We start from the raw sequence: 24,482 nt of genomic DNA on the forward strand, positions 1-24,482 counted from the left end.
TTCCTTTTTGCACCTTGTTTAAAATAATGTACATGTGCACATCAGTAACATGTACTGGATGTTTTGGATAATTGGGAAATTAATTTTAGAGACTTTACAGATTAAACTAGAAAATCACACAGCAGAGCTAGCCTGCAGATAGTTGTTCATTGTCACATAAACTTGTATTAGGGATGGCATTTGCATCCCTACTCTACCTGAAAGCACTCAGAACCATTTGAATGTTCAGCTGCAGCACTCTCTGACACCTCTGCCTCCTCCTTACCCTTGGCCATAAAACCTCCCAAAAGCTTACATAGAGCAAGTTGGGGGTGGCAGCAGTGGGAAGTCCCTTCACTGCTTGTAATGTCATCTTTTTCTGTTGAGTCCCTGAGAACTGACCATGAATCCTAGGATCATTGGCAGAAAAATGTGGAATCACCCACCACCATCTCCCCCAAGGTAAGGTGCTAGGGGTTTTTTTAAGTGTGGAAGGGGGCTAAGAAGCAGGCACTCCAGCAGGGTCTTGTGTCTGCTCTCAAGAAACTCAAGCAGGCTTATTTGCATAGTAATAGTTGCACTCAATATAAAATGAACTTTAAAAAGCTCCGACTGGCTTACAAGCTCTGGTGTATATACAAGAACACTTGGAGGTATGAATATATGTTGAGTAGCAAGTTTTGACTTGATGCACCATGGGTGGTGTGTGTGTGTGTGTGTGTGTGTGTGAGAGAGAGAGAGAGAGAGAGAGAGAGAGAGAGAGAGAGAGACCTGTGTTGGTTTGGAATTGGTAGTAACATAGCAACCTAAAGATAGAGCTATAAAACCAGGAAGTCCCAGGTTTGAATTTTCCTTTTATCAAGGTCTTAGGAAACCCACTCTCTCTCTCTCTCAAACAGCCTCCAATCTGAAAATATGAGGTTAATACCAATCTATCTTACAGGGTTGTTGTAGTAATTACAAGACAATCTGAGTGAAGTGCTTTGACCACTCAAAAGCATTATGTATGGTCTATCCATCCATTCACCCATCCATCCTTAAATTGATTCTGGCATCAACAAGATGCTGTATAGTAAAAAGTTTTGATCCCAGCATCTGGGTTGAAGGGTGTGTGTGTACCACTATGGACTGTTCACACCCTAGAATTCCCTGCCTGAAAGAGCACTGATTAGAGATCCATATCTGCAGTCGGTGCATGTTGAACATCACAATATTTGCAAATACGTTGCTATTTCTCAAATGAGAAATAGAATATTGATTCTGGAAACATTTCAGGAGTCATTAAGTCACTGCAGAATCTCAAAAAGAGACTGCAGTTGTTTTAGCTATAAGGTAAAATAATTAGTCCTCATTTCCTTTCTTCTCAAAACAGTCTTCCTTTGATCAGATCTATCCACTAGTTTAGTCTGCAATCTGCATATCACTGAAGTTCTGTATATGTCCCTGGGTTAGTCACAGAACTTAAACAATTTCATGTAATAGTACTTGCTCAACCATGCTTTCTTCTGCCCACTGCACAGACTCTGGGACCTGTCTCTGAAACAATTAAAAGCAGTAAGCAATGAGGTGACATGGTGACTAGGTGAAAATACCCTACTGTTATGGGGTAGGGAACCTTGGGCCAAATGTGACCTTCTATGTCTCTTTATCTGGCCCTTGGGACTCTCCTCATCCCACACACCCTCCCCAGCCAACACTGGCCCTGCCACATACCCTCCTTGGCCTAGCTGGAGTGCATCCTTAAACTCTTGTTTGTCTGATGGAAGACTGACAGGAGTGTGAGATTGGGTGTAAAACTAGCCTAATGTTCAAAGGTAAAGTTTCTATTTCCTGCTGTGCCCACTTTTGCCTCTGGCCCCACTCACCACTGGAATGTAGCCCCCCAGAAGGGTGTCCAGAAGAGAATGTGGCCCTTGGATTGGAAAAGGTTTCCCAGACCTACCCTGTGCAATCTGCTGTCCTCATGAACTTTTACATTAAAGAAGAAAAGGAAAATGACACAATCAGCAGCTTTGCTGGATCTGGATCAAATTTCGTTCTCATACTCATACTCTGGGATGGATTTGTAGTCAATGCCTGCACACTGCATATCAGGGATGAACTGGATGATGAACTGGGGGTTCTCAAGATGTTGCTGTTCAGTCCCAGCCAGTATGGCTGATGGTCAGTTGATGGGAGTTGTAGTCCAACATAAACTGATGGGAGTTATAGTCCAACAAGCTCCCCACTCACCCCGGTTCGACATTTTAATCTCACCTTTGCACTAAAAAAGAGGATAAAATCCTACATTCTTCAAAACTGTATGCATATCTGTCTACCACTTGTTCTAGCACATTTTTAGAGAGACAGCAAATTCACCAAAATATCACACTGATTTTTTTTGTGTCCTAATTTTAGTAACAATCAACAGGTATTAACTGAAATGAAATGGGTGAGGATAAAATGGTTATTTGTGAGGGGAGAACCAGAAACAGCTTTAACTGTATGTAGCAGTGTGAGCTACATAACATGGAGGTGAGGAAATTAACTTCATGGCTCATTGGGTTATTTTAAACTACCTACAAATGCAATATATATAAATACAAAGAGATATATTATTGAAGCTATAATCCAACTGAAGACGTTTTTAGTTTCAACACAGGGATTTACAACTAAAAAAGTTATAGTTTGGCTTTTAGTGTCAAACATAGCATAAGAGGCAAAAATTGATGTACATATACAATAAAAAGCACATAATGGAAAATGAGATTTGGAAAGAGGTGAGAAAACGTAGACATAGTGCAAGCAAAACACAAACAGCTGCCATGACAAAGGTGGGATCAATACATCCCTGTGTACAAATTTTAAATTACCTTGCTTGTTGTTTTTCATTAAATCTACCAACTTTTCCCCTTCGGTTCCAAAATCATTTGTTTCGTACTCCAGCTCTGTTTCGGTATCACTGCTACTGCTAGCAGAGTAAGTGCACACTCTCAGCGCCCTGTCCTGTACACAGCAATATTAAAGGACAAATCCATGACTCAGAAGAAAAAAACATTACACTGAATACAAAGGATCAGGAGTGCAGCACAATAGGTAAGCCATTTCGTCTCTCTCCAGTCTAGCCTATTTATTTAGCTGCTGCAATTTGGCATTGATTATGTAATTAAATGTCACAAATCTCTGAAAACAGATTTCATCCTCCAGCAAGTATTGTCCAGGCATAATCTATGTTCACAGTCCCTATTTTCAAGAAATCCAGCCTGGGTATATGCATAGATTCTTCTCAGGTTTATGTCATAACAAAGGTGATCAATGAGTGGTGACAAACAAGAATTCAGACTGGAACATTTACCTGCCATTACATTTGAGGACTGAGCAAGGCATTATCTCAGCAAATAAATATCCTCCAACCTGCATTTTCCAGCATCAATCCCTGGCATCTCTAGGTGGAAGAGCTAGCTAGACCAATGGCCAGACTCAGTAGAATGCAACTTCCTATGTTCCTAACAGGAATATGGGGGAATGGAGATACTGATGGATGAACATCAGTGGGCAAGAGGGGAAAAATTGCATTAAATTAAATGAATTTGGTTTGATCTGCAATAATTTGGAAAATAAATAAAAATAATTTGAAAAAAGAGAAAAGTTTGGTGTGGGGGCTTCATCTCTTAAGGAGCTATATTATAAGCTCTTATATCACAGATACCTCCTCTGTAAACTTATTGTTGTCCTAATAATAACAATTACCATTTATTTATACAGTCTGCAAATTAAAGGGTAAAACACACACAGTTTATTATTAATTACGAATACTCACAGTACATCATTAGATGGAAGGTGATAATTGAATATGAAGTTATTTCTGTTAGGTTGTTAGACTAATATTACACAAGGTACTTGGCAATTTGGTTACTTTACTACTCTTCCTGGTACCCAAAATCTAACATTTACAGTGGTTGATACTTGTTTCCCATTGGTGGCCTGGGCCAGTCACACTCATGAGAAAATGGAACACAGGAAACTGTTTTATACCAACTCAGACCATTGGTCCTTCTAACTCAGTACTGTCTACTCTGACTGGACGTGGCTTTCCAGGGTTCCAGGCAGGAGTCTTTCCCAGAGATGCTGGGAATTCAAGCTTGGACATTCTGTATGCAAAGCATACAGTTCTACCTACTTCACATGTAAGTAGAGCAAAATGAAACTATAGCCCCATTGTCTGTTGCCTGAGCTACTTAAAGGAAATTATATATGTGTCCGGTTTCCCTCTTTCATTTGTACCTTGGCTTTAATAGCTTTTTTGCTGCTCCAATCCGGAAACATCTTGTTGCCACATTTTTCTTTTTCTGAATGCTTTAATGATACAGAAGTCAGAGAACTCTCTTCTTGTCCACTTTTTTTCACAGGGCTCGTTATTCCTGGGTAAGAGAAAGTAGCAGCAAAAGATTTTGAACATCAGAGTGTGAAAAATAGCGTTTGATTCCATTTCCATGAAAGGGTCAAGTTCTTTCACTTGATCCACCCTGAATGCACTGCACTTCTACAAAGACGAGTTTTACTTAATGTGTTAGGAAAGCAATATCTGAAATGGTTACCTAGTAAATGGGGAAGAAGCATCCACTGGACAGAAGAGGAAAAGGAGAAATGAGTCTCCAGAGCCACATCCCTTAAATAGCCCAGAAAACATTTCTGAACCTCTATTGGATTTGGTTTTCATGTATACATTTTTTTTAAATTAAATTTTAAATTTTATTTATTTATTTATTTTGCAGTAATGAGGAATAGATTGTGCAACGTATCCCACACAGGCCCCATCTCACACAGGTCCCAATTATGATTCCAGTAAAATGGATTTGCACTTCCATGTAAATAACTCATGAGTAAAGAACACGCCTGGTGCAACCAGGCACTGGGTGGACAGTTCAGTGTCACCCCTTGTTTTTGGGACATGAAGGGTTCAGAAACCGTTCTTTCTATTTCCCACAGTTTCTTTCAGTTCCCAATGTGTTTGGGTGGCAGGAAGGGTAAATACAGATAGACCTAGATCAGGAGTAGGGTACCTGTGGTCCTCCATATGTTGTTGGACTATGATTTCCATCATCCCTGATCATGGGCCGATAATTTAAACTTGCAGACTTTAAGAAAAATATCTCAGCACAAATGCTTTCAGCCAACTCATTTCTTTCTTTCTTTTTGAAACAGCATTGTGTAGAACACACATGCAAGTAAATCCACTGTGTTTTGTAGAATTCACTGATAATTGTTGTGTGTGTGTATGAGAAAGGGGGAGGGAGGAGATGGGGGAGATGGGTCAGATGATAAACTTTGAGAATGGGAAAGTTGACCTCCCAATCTGCTATATACTACTTTTTTACATTCCTTCAAGACAATTTAATTAAGAAACAAACCCTGGAAGCCTGGTGCAGTGAATATTAGCATTAAGTTCAGGACAATCTTATTGCTACTGACTTCTTATGAAGCAATTCAGTGCTTGCAGTTTCTATTCAATTTGTTATAATGACAGTGTTTAATCATGAAGTCTACTGCATAGCACACTGCTGAATTGAGGTCACACATGTAGCTATCCAAGCATGTAGCATATAATCTATAACTAAGATTTCTCTTCTGAATCTCCCTTAGTTGTGCTATTAATTAACAATACACTTTTTAACACACACACACACACACACACACACACACACAAAATAACATGAATTAAAAATATCTTTTCTTTTGCTTTGATTTGAAATGAGCAGGGGAGTTTCCAATGAAGGGTGTACAATTTGTGTGTTTGCATTCCATTATAACTACGGTGCAAAACTGCACTGGGAATATTGCTAAATCAACTAAATTCCAACATGTTTAATTAGAATACTTCACATAAACTCACAAGAATCTTTAATGGTGCCTATTTACTCCTTTGCTCAATTTAAATATTGACACATTAGCAAAACATTATTTGGTACACTTGCCATAGACTTCAGCCAAATCTCTAATTCTCACATGGATGGGGGCGGGGTAGAGGGTGATTCTGCTTCATAGTTATGCAGGCTAAACATATTATGGTGGTCCTTTTGCATGAGTCCCCCTCGCCACCTCTCCTTTATGAAGCACTTAGAAAGCCTGATTCAGAACTTAGCCGAGTTGAAGTTAACAAAATCTAAGCAGACTCATTTTATTCCCATCTAATGGAAGAGTAAGTGAGTGAGTCCTGGTCCTAACATGGAGGAAGGACATGGGAACCAGCCAAATGTCTCACAGGTTACATCAACTGCCATGTTTAAACAGGCTGGCAAGGCCAGCTCCACCATCTTGTCATTTGCCTCAGGCAGCAAAATGTCTTGGGCTGGTCCTTCCAGTGGAGATAAGTTTTTTGGTCCAGATCTTCATATGATCCACAGAATACAGAATGTTTCAATGGGGATATAATTGCTTGGCTTTGGACTTGTAACTGTCATCCTTGCATAGATCTGGGTGTTCTTTACATGCTGCAGGATTGGATGGCTGTCTTTAAAGATTTCTCAATTTAACTTTAAATATTGTTTTATTAACAATAACAATTAATAAAATTATGGTCTCAGTTATTGTTCAAATAATGGGTTGGTACCTTGATTTTGGGTTCCTAAAGATAATCATATTGGCTCAACCCCAAGGTGCTTCAAATTACCTTGGGGTTGTGGATTAAGCAATGCTAGCCTTATCTACCGTATTTTTCGTCCCATAGGACGCTCCGTCCCATAGGACGCACCTAGGTTTTTTTGGGGGGGGAAATAAAGGAAAAAATGTTTTCCTTTATTTCTCCCCCAAAACCAGGTCAGGGAACAGCAGGATGGCAGCGCTGTGCCTCCCCGCTGTCCCCCGAGCTTGTGGGGCTGGCTGATGTCTGCCCGGCACGAGGGGCGCTCTGCTTCAGGGCGCCCCGCGCGCTGGGCGGCAGGCAGCTGCAGATGTCTGCCCGGCGCGAGGGGCGCTCTGCTTCAGGGTGCCCTGTGCGCCGGGTGGCAGGCTGCTATCCGCAGCCTAGGCAGCCCTGCGGGAGTTCAGTGAAAGCCTGCATTCGCCCCATAGGACGCACCCAGTTTTCCCCTTCATTTTTGGAGGGGAAAAAGTGTGTCCTATGGGGCGAAAAATACGGTAATTCATTATCACAAGCCTTTACTTTCCGCATTTGACTAATCACTAATGCATCTCTAACAGAAGTCACATGGCTAATGTACAGAAAAGATGGGATTTTGACACATGGTTCTCATAAGGCAGAACATAATACAGCTGATCATTAATAAAATACATTAATTCTAGAGAGACTGGAGAAAGATATACATGAGAAAGCTGATAACCTATCGTATTTTTCCGTGTATAACACGCCCCCGTGTATAAGATGACCCCTATTTTGGGGGGCTACATATTAAGAAAATGGGGTGAGATTGCCCAGAGTTGTTGAGCTTTTCTAAGGGGGGGTATTACCGAAAATTGCTCAACCACCTGACCTATGCTATCACTCACATGCACCACAAAAGCCACCTATCCTCTGTCCCACTGCCAGCAGAGGCCGCCAACTGCCCGCCCTATTGCCGCAACAACAGCAAATCAACACCAGCCCTTGCCGCAGCCACCAATAACACACCACTGGTTTTAGGCTCGCAGCAGCAACCAATCCCATAGCCCCTCTATGCACTGTGTATTAGGCAACCCCAAATTTTTAACATACTTTAAAAATAAAAAACATTGTCTTATACACGGAAAAGTACGATACACTCCTTTGCTTTCCTCTTCCAATCAGAACACTTTAGCCCTGTCTTTGTGTGCAGAAATGAGATTTTTACATTTTATTTTCGTGTGTCCATTCCTAGAATTCTTGTCCAGATCAATTTTTTCAGCCTTTGTGGGTCCTGAGTGTTGTGTCCTATGTGTCTGGAGTGTTGAGGAAAGGGTGGGATTATCCATGCATGAAAAATGCAGCATGGTTGAACAGTTGATGGGCATGGCTTAGTGTTCCCACAGTCACTGCCTCCTCTATGAGCTACCCAGAGCTGCCACTGCTTAGTAAAAGCATGAAGGGAAGAAAAGGGAATGTTAGTACTCTGCCCTAAATTTATCTACTAAGCTGGTTCCCTGGGGCTGGCTTTCCACAGGAATGCTGGAGAGCTGAACAGAGGAGGAAGAATGAGGAATGTGTTGAGAATGGCCTGCAGGCAACCATGAGGGTGGGGAGTCTAGCCTTGAGCATCTTGGCCTGTATTTCATTCAGAAGCCACTTTGAAGGACATCAGGGCAACATTGGAATAGATTTCTCCCTCCTTCTCTAGCCCTCAGTTCTTAAATTAAGCTGCTATCTCCGTAATCACAACAGTGCCTTGAGTGAAGTTCTGAAAGTCAGGTATATGGTAAGCATTCAGGCAAACCACTGTTAGTCCTGATGAATGCAGGGGAGTAGGAGGAAATAGACAATACAACAACAAAGACAAGTGCTGCTGTGCTTCAAGCATTCATTCTAAAGGTATCTTTTCAGCCCTGAACCCCATACATAATGCAACAAATGAATAGCTTTATGCATTAGGAACTATACTGAGTATACATATAATAAAAAGTACTCCTAAGAACAAGAAATGGAAGATTTGGGGACTTGGTATACCACTTCTATTCCATGTTGTTACTGATTTATATGTTTTATATATAAGGGCACATGCTCCCTAGCTGGATTTCCAGCATTTTGTGCTCCTTGTATAGTGATGTATCCCTGTGTTGTACTCATAGTTATCAAAAACTTACATTTATTGTTAGGTTGCTTCAAGCTTTATGTTTATTTCATGGTTAGCAATTGCTCCAGTGTAAATCTTGTTGGACCAGGGGAGCAACCACTATCTAACAGTTTATGTTGTAAGTATGCACCCCTGGACAATGTCTGAAAACTGTACTATCCAGTAGTATCTGCACATGATTCTGAAGTGTCATTGCCATGCTACAGTTTTCTGGAGTCAATAAGGTAAGCACATCCATGCTTTACAAAATATACCTCTATTCTAAACCACCCTAACAGCGCCATGAATTAAACAGGACTCTCAACAATTACACTTAACAAGCAGTGGGTGTCTTAATATAAGCTAAGCATGACATAGCTTGCATCCCTTGCAATAGCCAGCCTGATTATGATAAAATGTCTATTATATTGCATGAAAGGTTTGGACACATCAAGCTGGATAATGTTAGCTGCACTTAGATCCCATTTAAATCTATGTAAAAAGATACCAGGACTTAAATACTACTAAAGTTCAAGTAACTTAATATGGATCCAACCCATGCTGATCAACAAGAGGGCAGCTGTCCATTCATCCCGGGGACTGTGGTGTATTAACCTTGAAGTGTAAACATCATATTACAGGAGTAATCATGGGGATCTGTCCTTTCATTGGAAGAAAATTTCATTCCAACATTTATCAGAAGTCACCACATTCTATTAGCAAAGCAACTGCTGTTTAACTTTCACAATATTGTAATATCTATATTTAAAGAAAATTTAGGAAGCAAAAGTTGTGACATTTCTGAAGCCTCTTGGACTTGTTTTTGGTAAACATTCCTGGTGTATGCTTTAAATTTATCACTGGACTGCTTATAGACATGGTGTGTCATACAGCAATTTTTTTTATAGATTAGTATTTTATTTAACAAGATTTCCATGTCAGTGCAGTCTCCAGCTTGTTAACCTTCTGCAGTGACTTGAAGAGTCTTTTCAGCTGTACATTTCATATGTCTTTCACCCAATGTCATTAGTACAGGTCTCCACTAATGGGAACAGGCACCAGGGCACAAAAGATCTAATTTCCAGTACAACTGTCATTTTACCTGCAGAAGCTGGCTTTGGAAGGCGACTCTGAAAAGTCTGTACACCCTTAGCAGTCATGGCAGGATCTGATGTTGAATGTGTTATTATGCTCTCCACAGATCCCTGGTCCTTATTAGCTGTTGAAGGCACTTCTCGCTCAAGGGTTTTGGCTTTCTCAGAAGAAGCCGGAGGGAAAGCTTGTGCAGGTGATATGAAAACATCAGCTTCTAAATCCAGTTCTTGTTTAGAAACGTGTCGTCCAGTCGAGCGGTTTCCTGAGTCCGGAAGAGGGAAGGTTCCTATCCCACTGTCCAGCGTCCTCATTTGGCAGCAGGATTCTAAGAAAGAGGAATACAGTGTAATTTGGAGAACCTGACAAAAACTACAAAAAACAAAGGACACCTTGAAGAAACAACTTTTGTGCAGCAGTGGGAAAACGGCTTCACCCACAAAGGGCATCAGGTTCAGCCTCTAGCATCTCTAGCTAAAACATTGGAAATCTTAGAGGTCATAATGTACAATATTGGTCTAGAACAGACCCAGTGGATCGTAGGTTGAAAGATATTTGGTACCAAAGAAGTACTATGCTTATGGTAATGGGGTCCTTCCAGTATTTTGGCATAGATTGTTTTTTCATTCGTAAGAAAAAAGTGCTGTTTCTCAACTGAAATAAAAAACTCAGCACAGAATTAATCATAGCTGCATGACTAACTTGTGTCTGTTTGATTAGGAGACATACATTATAAAAGGCCCAATTCATAATCTTCTTAAGCAAAGTGCTTAAGTATGCAATTGAATTCAGTTTAATCAGGAGCATTTGTACACAAAGCTCAAAGAATAACACAGTTGGTAAGATGATACCTTTTGTTACAACTGTAGTATTTTGTTTTTTTCTAGGCGGACTTTCATCACAGCTTTTTTCTATTATTGTTTAGACTCCACACACTGCCGTGGGCTGATTTTATCCACAACAATATATGATTATGTTCACTGAGTTAACAGAAGGCATCTCAATCCAAAAGAGTTAGCTGCTACCAGTGATTATGTTTGCCTGTTTAGCCAGTTCATTAATTATTTGTGGATGTGCCAGTCTTCGATAGCTGGGACTTCAGCAAGAAATATTGTCCCTGTTACATAACTCAAGTATGGGCATCCAAATTCATTTGCACCTCACTAGTTTATAGCACAGAAACCTCAACGCAGTATAGGAACTCTATGGGGTTACAGGCTACACAGAATAAATGTCAAGGTAGAATGTGAGTATCTTAAATCATAGGGTTTTTTTCAGGACCATATATATATATATATATATATATATATATATATATATATGACACCTTCTAGCTATTACATGTACTTAACTTCAGATAAAATTTGGTTGAGTAGGAAAACATTCTCAGTTTACAAAAAGTGAGATTAAGAAAGCATTGGAATAACTTTGGAAGTAATTTTGCTTCTGCACAACTGACTGCCGTTTCAGCACCACGGACAGCCCCCCATATATGGAATTAAAGCTCAGAGTGTGTGATCAGTTGACTCAGCTTGCTTCTTTTGCGCAGAGTATTAAGCCAGGCTTAAAAAGCAACTCTTCCCAAAGGGTGCTGGCAGTGGCAACCATAACAGCCCTGCAGGTACATTCAAATCTAATCATGCTCACCACATGGTCTGATCTATATGTATTCACTAACATTGCAGAGAGGTGGAGATGGAAGACAATCCAGAAAATATTCTGCTTTCCTAAGCCTTTTGTTTTCATTGATGAGTTTTGTTTTGACATTTTCATGTCTGTCAGGGTAGTGGTAAGGCCTCAGATAATTTATTATAGACCACATGATGTTGTAGTCTATGAATCCCTCTTTACAATAATATATTTTCTGACCACAGCATCCAACTATAACAGAAGCCTTCACTATGTCCAATTTGGCTTAATTTATTTTCCTTTTGCTGAATACCATTTTAATCCTCATTTCTAGTTTCAGCAGGGTCATTAGTTTTGTACAGTGAAGACAACAAATACATGACAGAATCTTTCTACTTGTACAAATTAGATGCCCACCTCTTCAGCTTGCACAGTACATGTAATATCAGAAATATCAAATATTCCAGAACTGGAAGGCAATTAAATCAAATCCCCCCTTAAAGCACTGATAATGGAGAAGACTTTACAGCAGAGGTTTTCAACCTTTTTGAGTCCATGGCTCCCTTAACCAACTACATTCTTTCTGCGGCACCCCTGTGGGGCTCAGGAGCCCAGTTATGTCACCTGTTGCCTGCAAAGCTGGCAGTCCCTCACCCCTTTTTGAACACCCTTGCTTGTGGAGGGTTCTCTCAGCCTCCTCTTCTCTCCCCTCTCCCTGGAAGTACTCCAGACAGCAGCTGCTGCTGTCCCTGGCCTCTGACCTTCTCTCCACCCCCCCCAAAATAAAGGTGCCTCCCAGAAGTACCATTTGCCTGTGGAGCTTATAGCCGGGGCTGCTGCAATAAACAGCTGAGCAAGCCTTTGGAAGGCAGAGATGTGAGAGGGTATCAGAGGAGGGAGGGAAGAAAAGAGGGACAGAGGCCAGTGTTGCCCGCAGCATCCCTGACTATCATTCAAGGCACCCCAGGGTCCCATGGCACACTGACTGAAAACCACTGCTTTACAGAAATGAATTCAAATGTCTAGTGGCAAAAGGGAATGATGTAGACAAAGAAACCGAAACTGCTATAGGCAGCCATATAGAAAGGCAGCACACTCTTTCACAACCAGAGCTTGCAATTCTCAAAAGATTTATTTCCAAGGGAGAAAAACTCCAGCCCAAGCCTCTTTTGTTCTCTGAATTCTAGAGTCAAGACAGCTACATGCTGTAACTCTGTTTACGGCAGCTCCTCCCTCCTCCCTCTTCCTCTCTACATTTTGTGTTGGATCCCTGCTTATGGCTGTTAATGGAACTATAATTTTGGTTCCTATCATCAATATACATTTATGGGGTTTGTGATGGAGTGGAAAATGATGACTTATGCACTGGGTCCTTCAAATGAAGAAATTTCCTCAAAATGGGACTGGTAGAAAGGAGGTTGAAAGGAAGAGATTGAAATCCTTCAATAATTCTTGGTGGTTATTCAAAACCAAAATAATAGAAGCTGGGCTAATATGTATACTGCAGATCAGGAAAGCTACAAGGAGGGCCAAGAGGACAACAATGTGGTCAACAGACAGAGTTAAGGAAATTATTAGAGGCAGGAAGGCTTCCATCAGAAAATGGAAGTATCCTCCAAATGAGGAAAACAAGAAGGGCCACAAACTTTGGTAAAAGAAATGGGAACAGACTACAGTGGTACCTCAGGTTAAGAACTTAATTCATTCTGGAGGTCGATTCTTAACCTGCAACTGTTCTTAACCTGAGGTACCACTTTAGCTAATGGGGCCTCCTGCTGCTGCCACCAAACAATTTCTGTTCTCATCCTGAAGTAAAGTTCTTAACCCGAGGTACTATTTCTGGGAGTCTGTAACCTGAAGCATCTGTAACCTGAAATGTCTGTAACCCAAGGTACCACTGTATAAGTGATGAGGAAAAAAAGAATCCGAGGAGCACATTATTAAAAACTAAAACCAACCAAAGAACACCCTTTTAGATACCTTAGCAGCTGGAAACCTAAGGAGGTAGTTGGAACTTGGGGTGAGATGGTAGTTAAAGTTGTGCAAAAGGAGGATACGCCAGCCAAACCTCCAAAGGGAGGGCCCCCCCACATTAATGATGCAAACACTGAAAAAGCTTGTTCTCTTGTAACCACATTACACACCAACAAGATTATATCCTTTCCAAAAAACAAACAAACCTCAGCATCAGATATGTTACATTAAACATATGGCTTGTAGGATGTGGGATCCTGCTTTTATCCTGGGTGTGCTCAGTGCAAAACATGAGCCCACCCATCACATGTGAAAACTTGCTAAAGTAAAGATTAATTCTTTATATTTTCACATCATTTCTATATTCTCTTTTGTGTGAAGGGCAAGTTAGGAATGCATTTAGGTATACAAAGCATGAACAGCACCAAACGGAAGGCACAGACTTCTGATTAACTCCTACTGAAGGACCTAATGATATTTGCTTTTGTTCACATGAACATAGCCTCTGTCACTTAAATATATTACCCATGTGTCCTGGAGCTAGTATCTCCAAATAGCGGTTAAAAGGATTGTAATGGGAATTTACATGTAGCTTAAAAAGTAAATACCCAAGAGACCGATTTAGAAGTGCTGGCTTAAATCTGAGCAAAATTTAGGCTAAATGTCTGATAACATCTCCCGATAGCAAGCTCTTTAAAATTGTGGCAGATTCCCTCAAGGGAAAAGTTAGAAGTTCCACTGCTTGGGCAATTTCAAATTAGACTGAATAAAGGACTTCAGAATATACTGCGGTGAGCTATCTCACATTGGCTGACGATACTCAAAATGATGTAACAAATCTTTTCCCTTTCAATTTTATGTTCCTATGTATTGATGTTTTTATAATATTCTCCATTTGTTATTTAACTCTGCCCTAGTAAGCAAGGCTCTTTCAAATTCTGTTTTCATTCTTTCAAACTGTGAATCTTAAGAAGTTCTCCCCATATGATCCCATATAAATATTTTGCCTAAAAACCACGCCTTTAACAATGCATTGGTTTCTGAGCCAAGGCTGGTGACAACATGAGAGAGGGTATTTTCTGCCATGGCACCCTGTATGTGATGCTGCAACTCTGCTCCAAAAAGTTAGGTGAGTTTCCCCTATTTGTGTTCTGCTACCAATTCTATTTCTCTGCTTATTCATTTATACTGACATCCTCTGTGCTGCTTTTCAGGATCACAGATCCTCCCAAAGTGGCTCACAATAAAAATCACAACACAATAAAACATTATGAACTACGTAATGAAAATGAATACATAATTTAACTCCTTATATATAAGGCAGACAATCAGGAGATACCAAGACTACATAGAAATACCATAGCCAGCACCCTCATTCCCAACATTGAATATGAGCCACCCCAGCTCATCTTAACCAAAAGCTGACCGGAATGATTTTTTATGGCTCTTCTTAAAGAAAACAAGGAGAGTGCTACATAAAACTCACCGGGAAGGGAGTTCCATAAACAGGGTGCCACCAATGAAAAATCTCTGTCTCCCATCTAACTGTATCCACTGGTGGATCCATAAGCAGAACCTCTGATGGTTCACATGGATTCACATGGATGCCCACTGTCCTTTCACTTAACTTGGTTTCAAACAATTTGGGGCTTTAAAGCACTTTGAACTGAGCCCAGAAATGAATTGGCAACCATTGCAGCTGGAGTAGTAGGCTCAGAGTGTCTTGCCCCAACTAACACTCAGTTGCATTCTGCACTAGCTTTCATTTCTGAGCCATATTCAAAGGCATCCCCATATAAAGTGCACTGCAGCAGTATACTCAATTGAAAAGTTTCCCTTTTAAACAAATTATTGATTCTGTTGACAATTTCCATGCTTTTGCTTTTGTTGAATTTTTAACTACTGCTGTGCGTATGAGTGACTACTGCTGTGCAGAAGAACAGAGTACACATTATTAAAAATAAACATTGCAACATCATTTGGATTCACATTTAATTAATGTACCCCAGCCACTCTGTTCCTCTCTTCAGCCCTTGCTGTAATATTAGTAATTTTGTTCTGCAAGCCATAAGTGAGAATGGGACATGCCTACACCTTCAAAGTTGCACTGAACTGTTCCTGATAAAAAAATATGTGGAGACCATAGCAGTCCAGGCTGGCCCAATAATTTTTAAATGTTCTAACTTCCAAATATTAGTCTCTCTTTTTCATAGCACCTCCAATGCAAATAGGTTTTTACAGCCTTTTTTGTTGTTGTGTGCTACTAATGAACACTTTTAAGCTACATGTGTTGTTGGCAAGACAATCTCAAACTACAGATGGCAGAGCAGATCTCTTTATTTGCCTGTCCTTTCCATTCTCAGAAATGCTAAAACAAGTGAAAAAACACACACACTAATATATATCTGCCAAATCAATGTCAGTTTTAAAGTGGATTATTTCTTTAGGGCTATAGCATCATTTGATCTAATTAGTCAAAGCTGAATGAAGCAGTTGTTTATAGTTTTTTAAAAAAGCCAAATCATGTCTAAGGCTGAGAAGCAGTGAAACCACCTTCAGTAATAATTTCCACAGGGAAAGTATTGTGAGTCTCTTGCAGCAGAAATAACAAAAAGAGTCTTGTGGCACCTTAAAGAGCTTAACAAATGTTATTATAACACAAGCTTTCACGGACCAGATCCTTCAGATGCACAGAGTGTGACCCCCAGTTGTCAGGTGTAAACTTGACATGGCTGTAAAAGGGTGAAATATAGTTCAACTAAGGCTTCAGCTACTTAACACTACTCATCTGAGCCTAAATCATCCCATGTAGTTCATCCACTTTCTGGTCACTACTGTGCAACTACATAATGGACATACAAGCATCAACTTATATCAGAAACCTACTGCAGATATTTACATGCTTCTGTCTGGTTTCTATCAAGGAATAATCTACTATGAAACAGACCCAGAGCACTTCTTGTTACCTATGACTCCCAGCTAAAACCACAACAACAAATCATCAGAGATCTAAAGCTTATCCTGGACAATGATACTACTCACAGTCCTTAGGTGACAATTCTGTACTCTTTTTTTTTTTACCGATGACCTCATCCCCAACCAAAAACAGCTACTCAGCAGCAAGAGCAGGCAACACAACAGAGAAATAAACAAGGACCAGACCCTACAACAAATCCAAATGTCAACTCTTGTCCCCATGTCTACTCTGGCAATAGTATTACAGGACCTAAATACATCAGCCACAATATATATGGGACAATCTGCCAGAAATGACCTTCTGGTTTTTACATAGGCCAGGCCCGACACAAAAGAATGAATGGATACAAATATGGCATCGGAAATAGCTTCCCTTCCTTTTCAGAACACAAATTCACCTCCCCCAGACTAAATGACATTCTAATCTCTGAATCTGAAGCGAGCAGTAGCTAAGCAGGAAGCAGCAGTTAGTAACAAATGGTGATGATTTAAAGCCAACATTCGAATACTGATTTATTTCAAGAAGTGTGTTTTCCATGCAACAAATGTCTGAAATATAAAAGCTAGTTTGAGCTTTGGAGACATAATTCTGGAATGAAAATTGGTAGGTAATTAATATTAATTCACTTGATGGGTCTTACGTGATTTAGGATTCAACAGTGCAACCTTATAGCTCAGTTGTAAAGCACACGCTTTGCATGCAAAAAGTTCAAAGTTCAATTGCTGGCAGAGATAGGGCTGGGAAAGACCCCTGTCTGAAACTGTGGAGAGATGCTGCCAGTCAGTATTGACACTACTGAGCTAGAGTAACCAATTCTCTTACTTGGTATAAGGCAGCGTCCTATGTTCCTATCAGAGTCAGGTTACATGTTGGTGGACATCTACTCTAAAATCTAAATGGCCTTCACTCATTTCCTGAATAGGGAGCTGGCTCACATTTTAAGCTTGTCTACATCGATATCTATATCCAATGTACAGACAATGACCGATTTGCGCCTGTCCAATTGATGTGCGACCATGACTGCGCATCATGGTGACCCAGAAGTGGCTTGAAAAGGGGGTGTAATTGGGAGGGAGGGATGGGATGGGAGCATAACAGGGCATAGCAGGATGGAGTGGGCTTATGCTCACTCCACTGATGCATGTGAAGACCTAGAACAAAACACCCACCCCCACAAATCTGGGGTTGCCTATATAACAATTACCAAAACCTTGACCCTTTCAAGAGTGGAAGCATACTGTAAAAAGCCACCTAAGCATTAAGGTTTCTCATGAAGCATATCATATTACATGCAAAATCTAAAATAGAAGACTAACTTTAAAAGCAGATACTTGTGACCTGGCCACTGGAGCATCCTGGCGTTTGAAAAAAGACTTACATGTCATACTGATGTTGCTATCGTGTGGGAATCCCTTGCAGACGAGTGCAGTGCCTAGAGACAGTCAAGTTGTGTATCCACAGCAGTGACCACAGGAGGAATGACTGCTGGGAGGAGTGCAGCGAAAAGTAACGCCATTGTGCATCTGCATCTGCATTGTGCACAACCTTCATCCACCCCAGCTGCAACAAAACATCTCTCTCCTATATCGGTTTATACAGGTGTTGTAACCTTCCAACAGTTTGACTTACCCCCAAAATCACACTCCTCCATTCTCTCCTGGGACATATGGATGCCACCAACATGTGGTTTCTAAGTGAAAAGTATATTTGGAACACAAAAGCCTGGTTTGCAGTCACACTAAACCAACCCTAGCTTAGCACAAATGTGCAGGCTCCCAGAGAGGAGATCAGTATCATTTTGCTTTTGAACAAAGCAATGGCTACACTTAGCGTGTCTGAACCCAGGCTTGTGGTTTAGCTCTCTCTAAACTAACTATGAAGTGTGACCAATATTTACCCTGTAAAGCCACGAGTCTAGTTTTGGATGACACAGTAGGTCAAGCCTTTACTTCGCTCAAGCACAGCACAGCAGCAGAACTACCAGGGAGGAGCAAAATGTCTGCAATCTCTTCTCCAGGAGCTCTCACACATTTGTGCTAAGCAGTGGTTTGGCTTAGTGTGACGTGCAACTCAGGCCACAATTACAACTTACAGAAACCCTGGAAGAAGGGAAGCCTGAAACAACAACACTGCATAGAGAACATATTCCACCATTATGATTGGCCAAAAACATGGGGGAAGCAAGCAACAAAACTACTTGCAAGCACATATATTTCACTCAACTTAATAGAACATAATTGTGGATAGGATCTTGCAAACAAACAGAAACGCTTTCCTTTTTGAGAAAAAAGCAAAACAGGCTCAATTACCCAACGTTCAAATAATCAAACGGTACAAACTGGTATAATATCATTGACTTATATCACATTACTATGTACAATCAGCTCTTCAAGTGCTTATCAGTTAGGAAATATACATACATATTTCCAGACATTAGTTACTATATCATCTGCATCTAGCTTAAAGAAGATACTAGTTTTTCTGGAATCCTTGATATCACAATACAGTATTTTAGCTTTACATAAACGGAAGGTTAAAAGTTTTTTTTAAAAAAATACTTTGTTTAACAAGGAAGTTGAGCCAAATGCTATTGTGTTCTCCTTAGTGGAGGGATAACTAAACTGCATGCTACAGTAATGCTGCAGAAAAATTGGCAATTAGACAAGTGCCATGTGTACTATCTCTTAGAAGCAGAAAGCAATTATTTGTCTCCGCCAGACTGTGACGAACAGTAACTTGACATTATTTAAAAGATACTAATGCATGGTAGATTCTTATTATTCAGGGAGGACAGGGTTTTATATAATCTTCAAGTTACGATTTATTATTACATGTGTATATGCCTGAAGTGCAGTTATTTCTATATGACACCATTTCAATAAGTCCCTGTTAACTATGTCTATCCGAAGAACTTTCAGAGTTTAGCAAACATCCAATCATTCCTATAACAAAGATGATGCCCAGAGTGGAGACTAATTTTCTATCACATAAAGATTAATTGTGCTTTTATCTGCTGAATATGTACACTTTTTGTAAACTGTATTGAAATTGATAAAAGGATGACTATAAATGATTTAAATAAATAAGATTTTTTTTAAAAAAAATGAAGGCTGACTTTTAAAGCAAGAAGATATTATGCTGCATTTCTTTTCAAAATCAGACCTGTATGTTGATTTTGAACCATTATTTAATGTTCCCCTTTAAAAAGTTGATAAAAGGAGGATCGTTCTTTAAATGGAAAGACATATAACAGATGCTTTTTTCAGGCATTCAACTACTTCCATGAAAAATGTACTGGCACGTATGCTTCCAGTGTCAATTTTTCAGTTACATTTCAGTTCTCTAGTCCTCTCTTCAAAAACCATAAAGCGCTGACTACAAAGAATGATGTCTGTGTATACACATGCTCTTGTTAGGTCTAATACGTTTTTTTAAAAACCAGGTTGTCTCTCGGATGCCTTAGGAAACAAGCCTCCCTCTGGAAGTGCTAGAAGACGTGTGATTACAGGTAACATTGTGCATACATAAATGCCTGTTGAAAAACTTGATCTGCTGCCATTCTTCTTATCAAGCTGCAACACCTCAGAATAGATACCTTTTTTTAAAAAAAGAAATATATATATATATCCCCCACACAAAAAAGAGAATGGAAATTGATTCAGTGCTACTGGTTTTTATCTGACAGTGTTTTCACAGCTGGCAACCTACTATATGCCTGCAAAGACATTTAGGGGTTCTATAGATTTCTTTGGATGGCAAATGAGGAGATAAAGCAAATATAATTCCTTTATCTGATCATGTGTAAAATGAATGGTTCAAACACTACAACAGTGATAAGATTATTGCTAAATGATTCTTCTCAATTTCTATCAAAAGGGTTGATGGAAGAAATTAAGACTGACATTGATAAGTTGCATTCTCAAGCACTGTGAGGTTTCATGATGAAAGACTACTTTGGGGAGGGGGCGGGAAGTAGAAATACATCTACTGCACGTAGCTCTTTGTTTCACATGGGAGGAACTTTTGGAATTATTATTTTTTCCGTTTTCTTTCCCTTGCCAAATCAATGCCTTTCGGTTCTAAAAGCAAACCTTGCAAGTGTGATCTATTTGTACTTTGTCATTCAATCCCATTTAGTTTGTTGCACGATTCTGCTCTATCTCAATAATTCATTAAAGAACTCACCTAATCTGACTCTGGTTTTTCAGTTGTAAGGCGAACATTATTTACTCAAATATGTCAAGCTTAATAGAGACATTACAGTATGACATGTGCCAGACTTAATGCATAGACCCCATTAATCATATTCTTTCCTTCCATGCAATGCATCTGGCTATATTTTTTAAAAGGATAGTGTGAAACCTAAAAAAAAGAGTCTAAACCAGGAACTGATACTCCTAAGTATTGGCCATGCTGGCTGGGAGCCGATGAGAGTTCAGGTCCAATACAATCTGGCAGGGGTGGTGGGAGCACGTTTCCCCATACCTGGTCCAAATAGTAAAGTAACAACAAAGAATAGTTGTTGTAATACAGTTAACAAGTATCATCATACATATAAATACTACTAACTGGAGAGCCATTTGACACAGTAGCAAAATATGACTATACTTGGGTCTCAGGTTTCATTTAAAAGCTGGTATAGCATAGTGGATGGCTAAAGTTGGGAGGTAGGTACTTAAACCTGTGGTCATGTATGAACTCAGTATCATTTCTAAGATCTGTAAAGCTAATGACCTAATATGCAGCGGGTAGAACTATGATCTACTATGTAAGGATTAGGAAATTTGAATAATTGAAATTATCACCATCACCACCACCACCATCCAAATAGAGTCAGCTGCATCTCAGTCGTATTGGAATCAATGGGACTGCAGTTGCAACTAGCTTGCCTCACTGATTCCAGCAGAACTTAGGTTTCATGCAAAAATTATGGTCTCATGAATCACACTTTCTGAGTAGGTTCAGGAATGTCTTGGGTTGCAAGACATGCACACTATCTACCACTCTGGGCTTTAGGCTTGTTGTTCTTGCTGCTCCTGGAGGTCTGGAAGCGACTGTATAAGGTTTGGAATCTTGTGTTGTGGCCATCAGTTTGTCTGTAGGCTCACAGAGTGTAGTGTCACATAAGGCTGTCAAGTCCTTGCGGCCTCTTTACAGCTTAAGTCCATGCCGAGACTCCACCTACAAAGATGTCCCTTCCAAGTGGTGGTACACCCTTAAAGTATCCAGCAGAATGGAGAGGATTAGGGTGGTAACAGTTGTACCAGGTATAAATGCTACTGTCCAGAAATGATCCTAAAGGTTACCTAGCTAAGGCATAAAGTATAGTGAACTCAGTTCTATGAGTGCAAGTTCCTATGTAGCCAAAACAGTACCATTTATGTGTGAGAACTGGTCTGGCAGAACTCCAAGGTTTTCAGAAACAGGAAAACCTTTAAACACACATCTAAGTTGGGGAGTGGCCACAGGATATGGCTGACTATTGGGAGTGGGTGAGGAACTCAGAAAACCTGGGTGGTCGGGAATGGAAGAAGGCATATCTGGCTGGCAGGCAAAGGAACATTCCACACTCTTAACATTTTGATGCAGGCCCCATTTATGTAAACTAAGAGTGAATCCATTTATCTATTAAATTACAGTGCTTGTAGCCCACTTTTCATTGAATATTTTCAATCCCAGAGCAGGGCACAAAAGTAATAGAGATAAACGGAGCAAAAACAGTATACCAAAATCATATGAACAGGTCCAGTGAACAAATTAGCAATTCTACCCTAAGGCAAACAAGAAAAGCAACAATGAGGACAAAAGCTATCATTTCCAATTTAGCCAAATACCTAACAAATATGAGCACAGGGCATTCAAACAACCAACGGTCTTATAGTAACAGTTCCCAGCCCATTTTTCATCTATGGCAACTCCCTCTCTCTCACACACAGAGGGGCCCACTATATGGCTTTTGAGCGACTTACCACCTTACACCCTCAGCCCCACTCTCCAATCCACCCAGGCTCTCACCCTGAATGGTATGAAGAATTGTCCTTAAGCATCCACAGCAAAGGCCTCCCACTTCTTGGTTCATAGTGACTACAGAACAGAAGGCAATCACAAAAGAAACGGAGGAAGGCAGTGATCCACAGATGGCATTTTTCTCCCCTTCCCAGTCCTGACAAAACTCATGGTGCCTAAAACTACTATTGGGAGGGACCCGCAGGTGGATTTTCTGGCTTTGCTCACCCTTACCAGATGTCAGGGATGGTTCAGCTGCAGTTCAGCACAGAAACTCAGGGATGAGCAGTAAGGTTGATTCTCTATTCAGAGAAGCAAAACCCAACAGAGAACTCCACAGGCAGAACTAGCCTATTGAGACCATTGACAGAACTGAGGATCTAAGCCTTCCACTTCCTCCTAAGGCTCCTCCCCAGCCGGTTGCCTACCCAACAGTTGCAAACTCCTTCAAGGAGGGGCTCTCTGTGCCTTTTGTTCTGCTACATGTAACACCCTTCTCGTTCTTGGGTACAGAGGAGGATGGGGGAAGGAAAAAGTGGAACTGGCAGGTGGCTGGGAATCTGCCACAGCCTCAGTCTCCTCCTCTTCCTCAGCTGCCTCAGTCTCACTTAAAACTTGATTGCTCAGCCTCCAACCTAGCTGCACCCCCTTCTTCCTCTGATCTTCCTCCTGCACCCCACTATTATTTTCTTGGCTCAGAACCTTCCCTTTTGGGGGGGGGGCTGTAGCTAGACTGAAAACCCAAGGCTTACTGGTTTTTTTTAAAAAGGTTTCCATTAATAAAACCCCCCTACCAGCCCAATGAGGACTGGACATGCGCAGAATGCATGTGATATTGATTTGTTGTTTTAATGGTAGTAGGGCAGAAAACTGTGGAGAAATGAAATGGAGAGGCTGAAAACAAGGAGAGGCGTATTCCATTCTCCAAAATTTGTTGTAGTTCTGTCATTCAAAAATTGTAAGCAAATGAGCTACAACTGGCATTTTAGACAGCTTTGATTCCTCTGGTTTTTCATTGATTTTGTACCTGTCTAGTACTATGACTTGTAACTTAATCAAACTTCTAGGTTGGGTACTTATTAGGTTATGCTGAATAGACAGATACTTATTAGAGAAAAATATTGACACTGTCGTAAGTGTGGTCTCATAAGAAATAAGCCTTCACTTGTATTTGTGAAGGTAGGATTATATCATTAAAACTTAAATTCACCAATGTCTTCATTACTTAATAAACACCTGGGTGGGCAGATAAGGACTGAAGAAAGACTGTTACATTAATTTAATATACAATCATTGCCCATTTAATGTTTCTGTTTAAATGAGAAAGCTATAGAGAACTGAATGAGTGTAATGCTGAATTAATCAGCATTAGAACTAGTGAACGAAAATGCTTTATACAGATTTTGTTGCCATAACCAAAGTACTTTAAATGCTGAAACTTCATTCTAACTCTACTGTTTATAGCCATTATCTTTACTAAGCATTCTATCAAATAATACATAAAAACTCTCTTATCAAGACAATTCCAGTCTCTCATTGAAATTTATTTTTTCATCACTTGTCTCCCTTTCTTTATAAGAAGCCCAAAGATGGGGATTGAAAAATAGCCTCACCACTATACAATACCAACAACCCTCAATTTCAAGAACATTTCAAGATCCATTGAATTCAGCTCTACATTTTCACTAAATAAGGATACCTACAATAACAAAGGTATACGAAAAGAGAGACCTTTCTTTTCTGATCAGATTGCTTTTAAATTAAACTGCAGAACCTTTTGCAGAGTTGTTCTTGGAAAGCGAAAAATGATGTTATAAGAAAGTGCTTGGCTATAAGCTAGATGATTATCAAGAACTTTAATGGACTGGAGTGCCTGGATTCAAGACTATAAAATAAAATCTTCACTTTAGTGTAAAATTCTAGCACAAAGAACTGTATTTTTCTGTGCACCCGAAGAGTGAAGACTCAAAACACATGGAATTGGTGTAAATACCGTAACTTTAGATGCCTAAAGATGCAGCAAGACATAACAAGTAGCAGTAGGCGTGGGATTTGCATAGAGAGCTTAGGCCACGATCTTGGGTGGGATTCACCTAATGAGTGCA

At 40.1% G+C, this 24,482-nt stretch overlaps 1 protein-coding gene across 12 annotated transcripts in view; it reads right to left on the minus strand.

Annotated features, from left to right (window-relative positions):
- Nucleotides 1–24,482, minus strand: part of NCKAP5 (NCK associated protein 5) — a 632,725-nt gene that overhangs the window by 50,717 nt on the left and 557,526 nt on the right. For all 12 annotated transcript variants that reach the window (XM_079992729.1, XM_079992727.1, XM_079992728.1 and 9 more), the window contains 3 exons: nucleotides 9,802–10,119; nucleotides 4,243–4,379; nucleotides 2,832–2,964 (listed from right to left, as the gene is read on the minus strand). In XM_079992729.1, the coding sequence (XP_079848855.1) occupies nucleotides 2,832–2,964; nucleotides 4,243–4,379; nucleotides 9,802–10,119 (588 nt within the window). The remainder of the gene's footprint in view (nucleotides 1–2,831; nucleotides 2,965–4,242; nucleotides 4,380–9,801; nucleotides 10,120–24,482) is intronic.

This window comes from Podarcis cretensis, assembly GCF_951804945.1.
Source record: "Podarcis cretensis genome assembly, chromosome: 1".
NCBI lineage: Eukaryota > Metazoa > Chordata > Lepidosauria > Squamata > Lacertidae > Podarcis > Podarcis cretensis.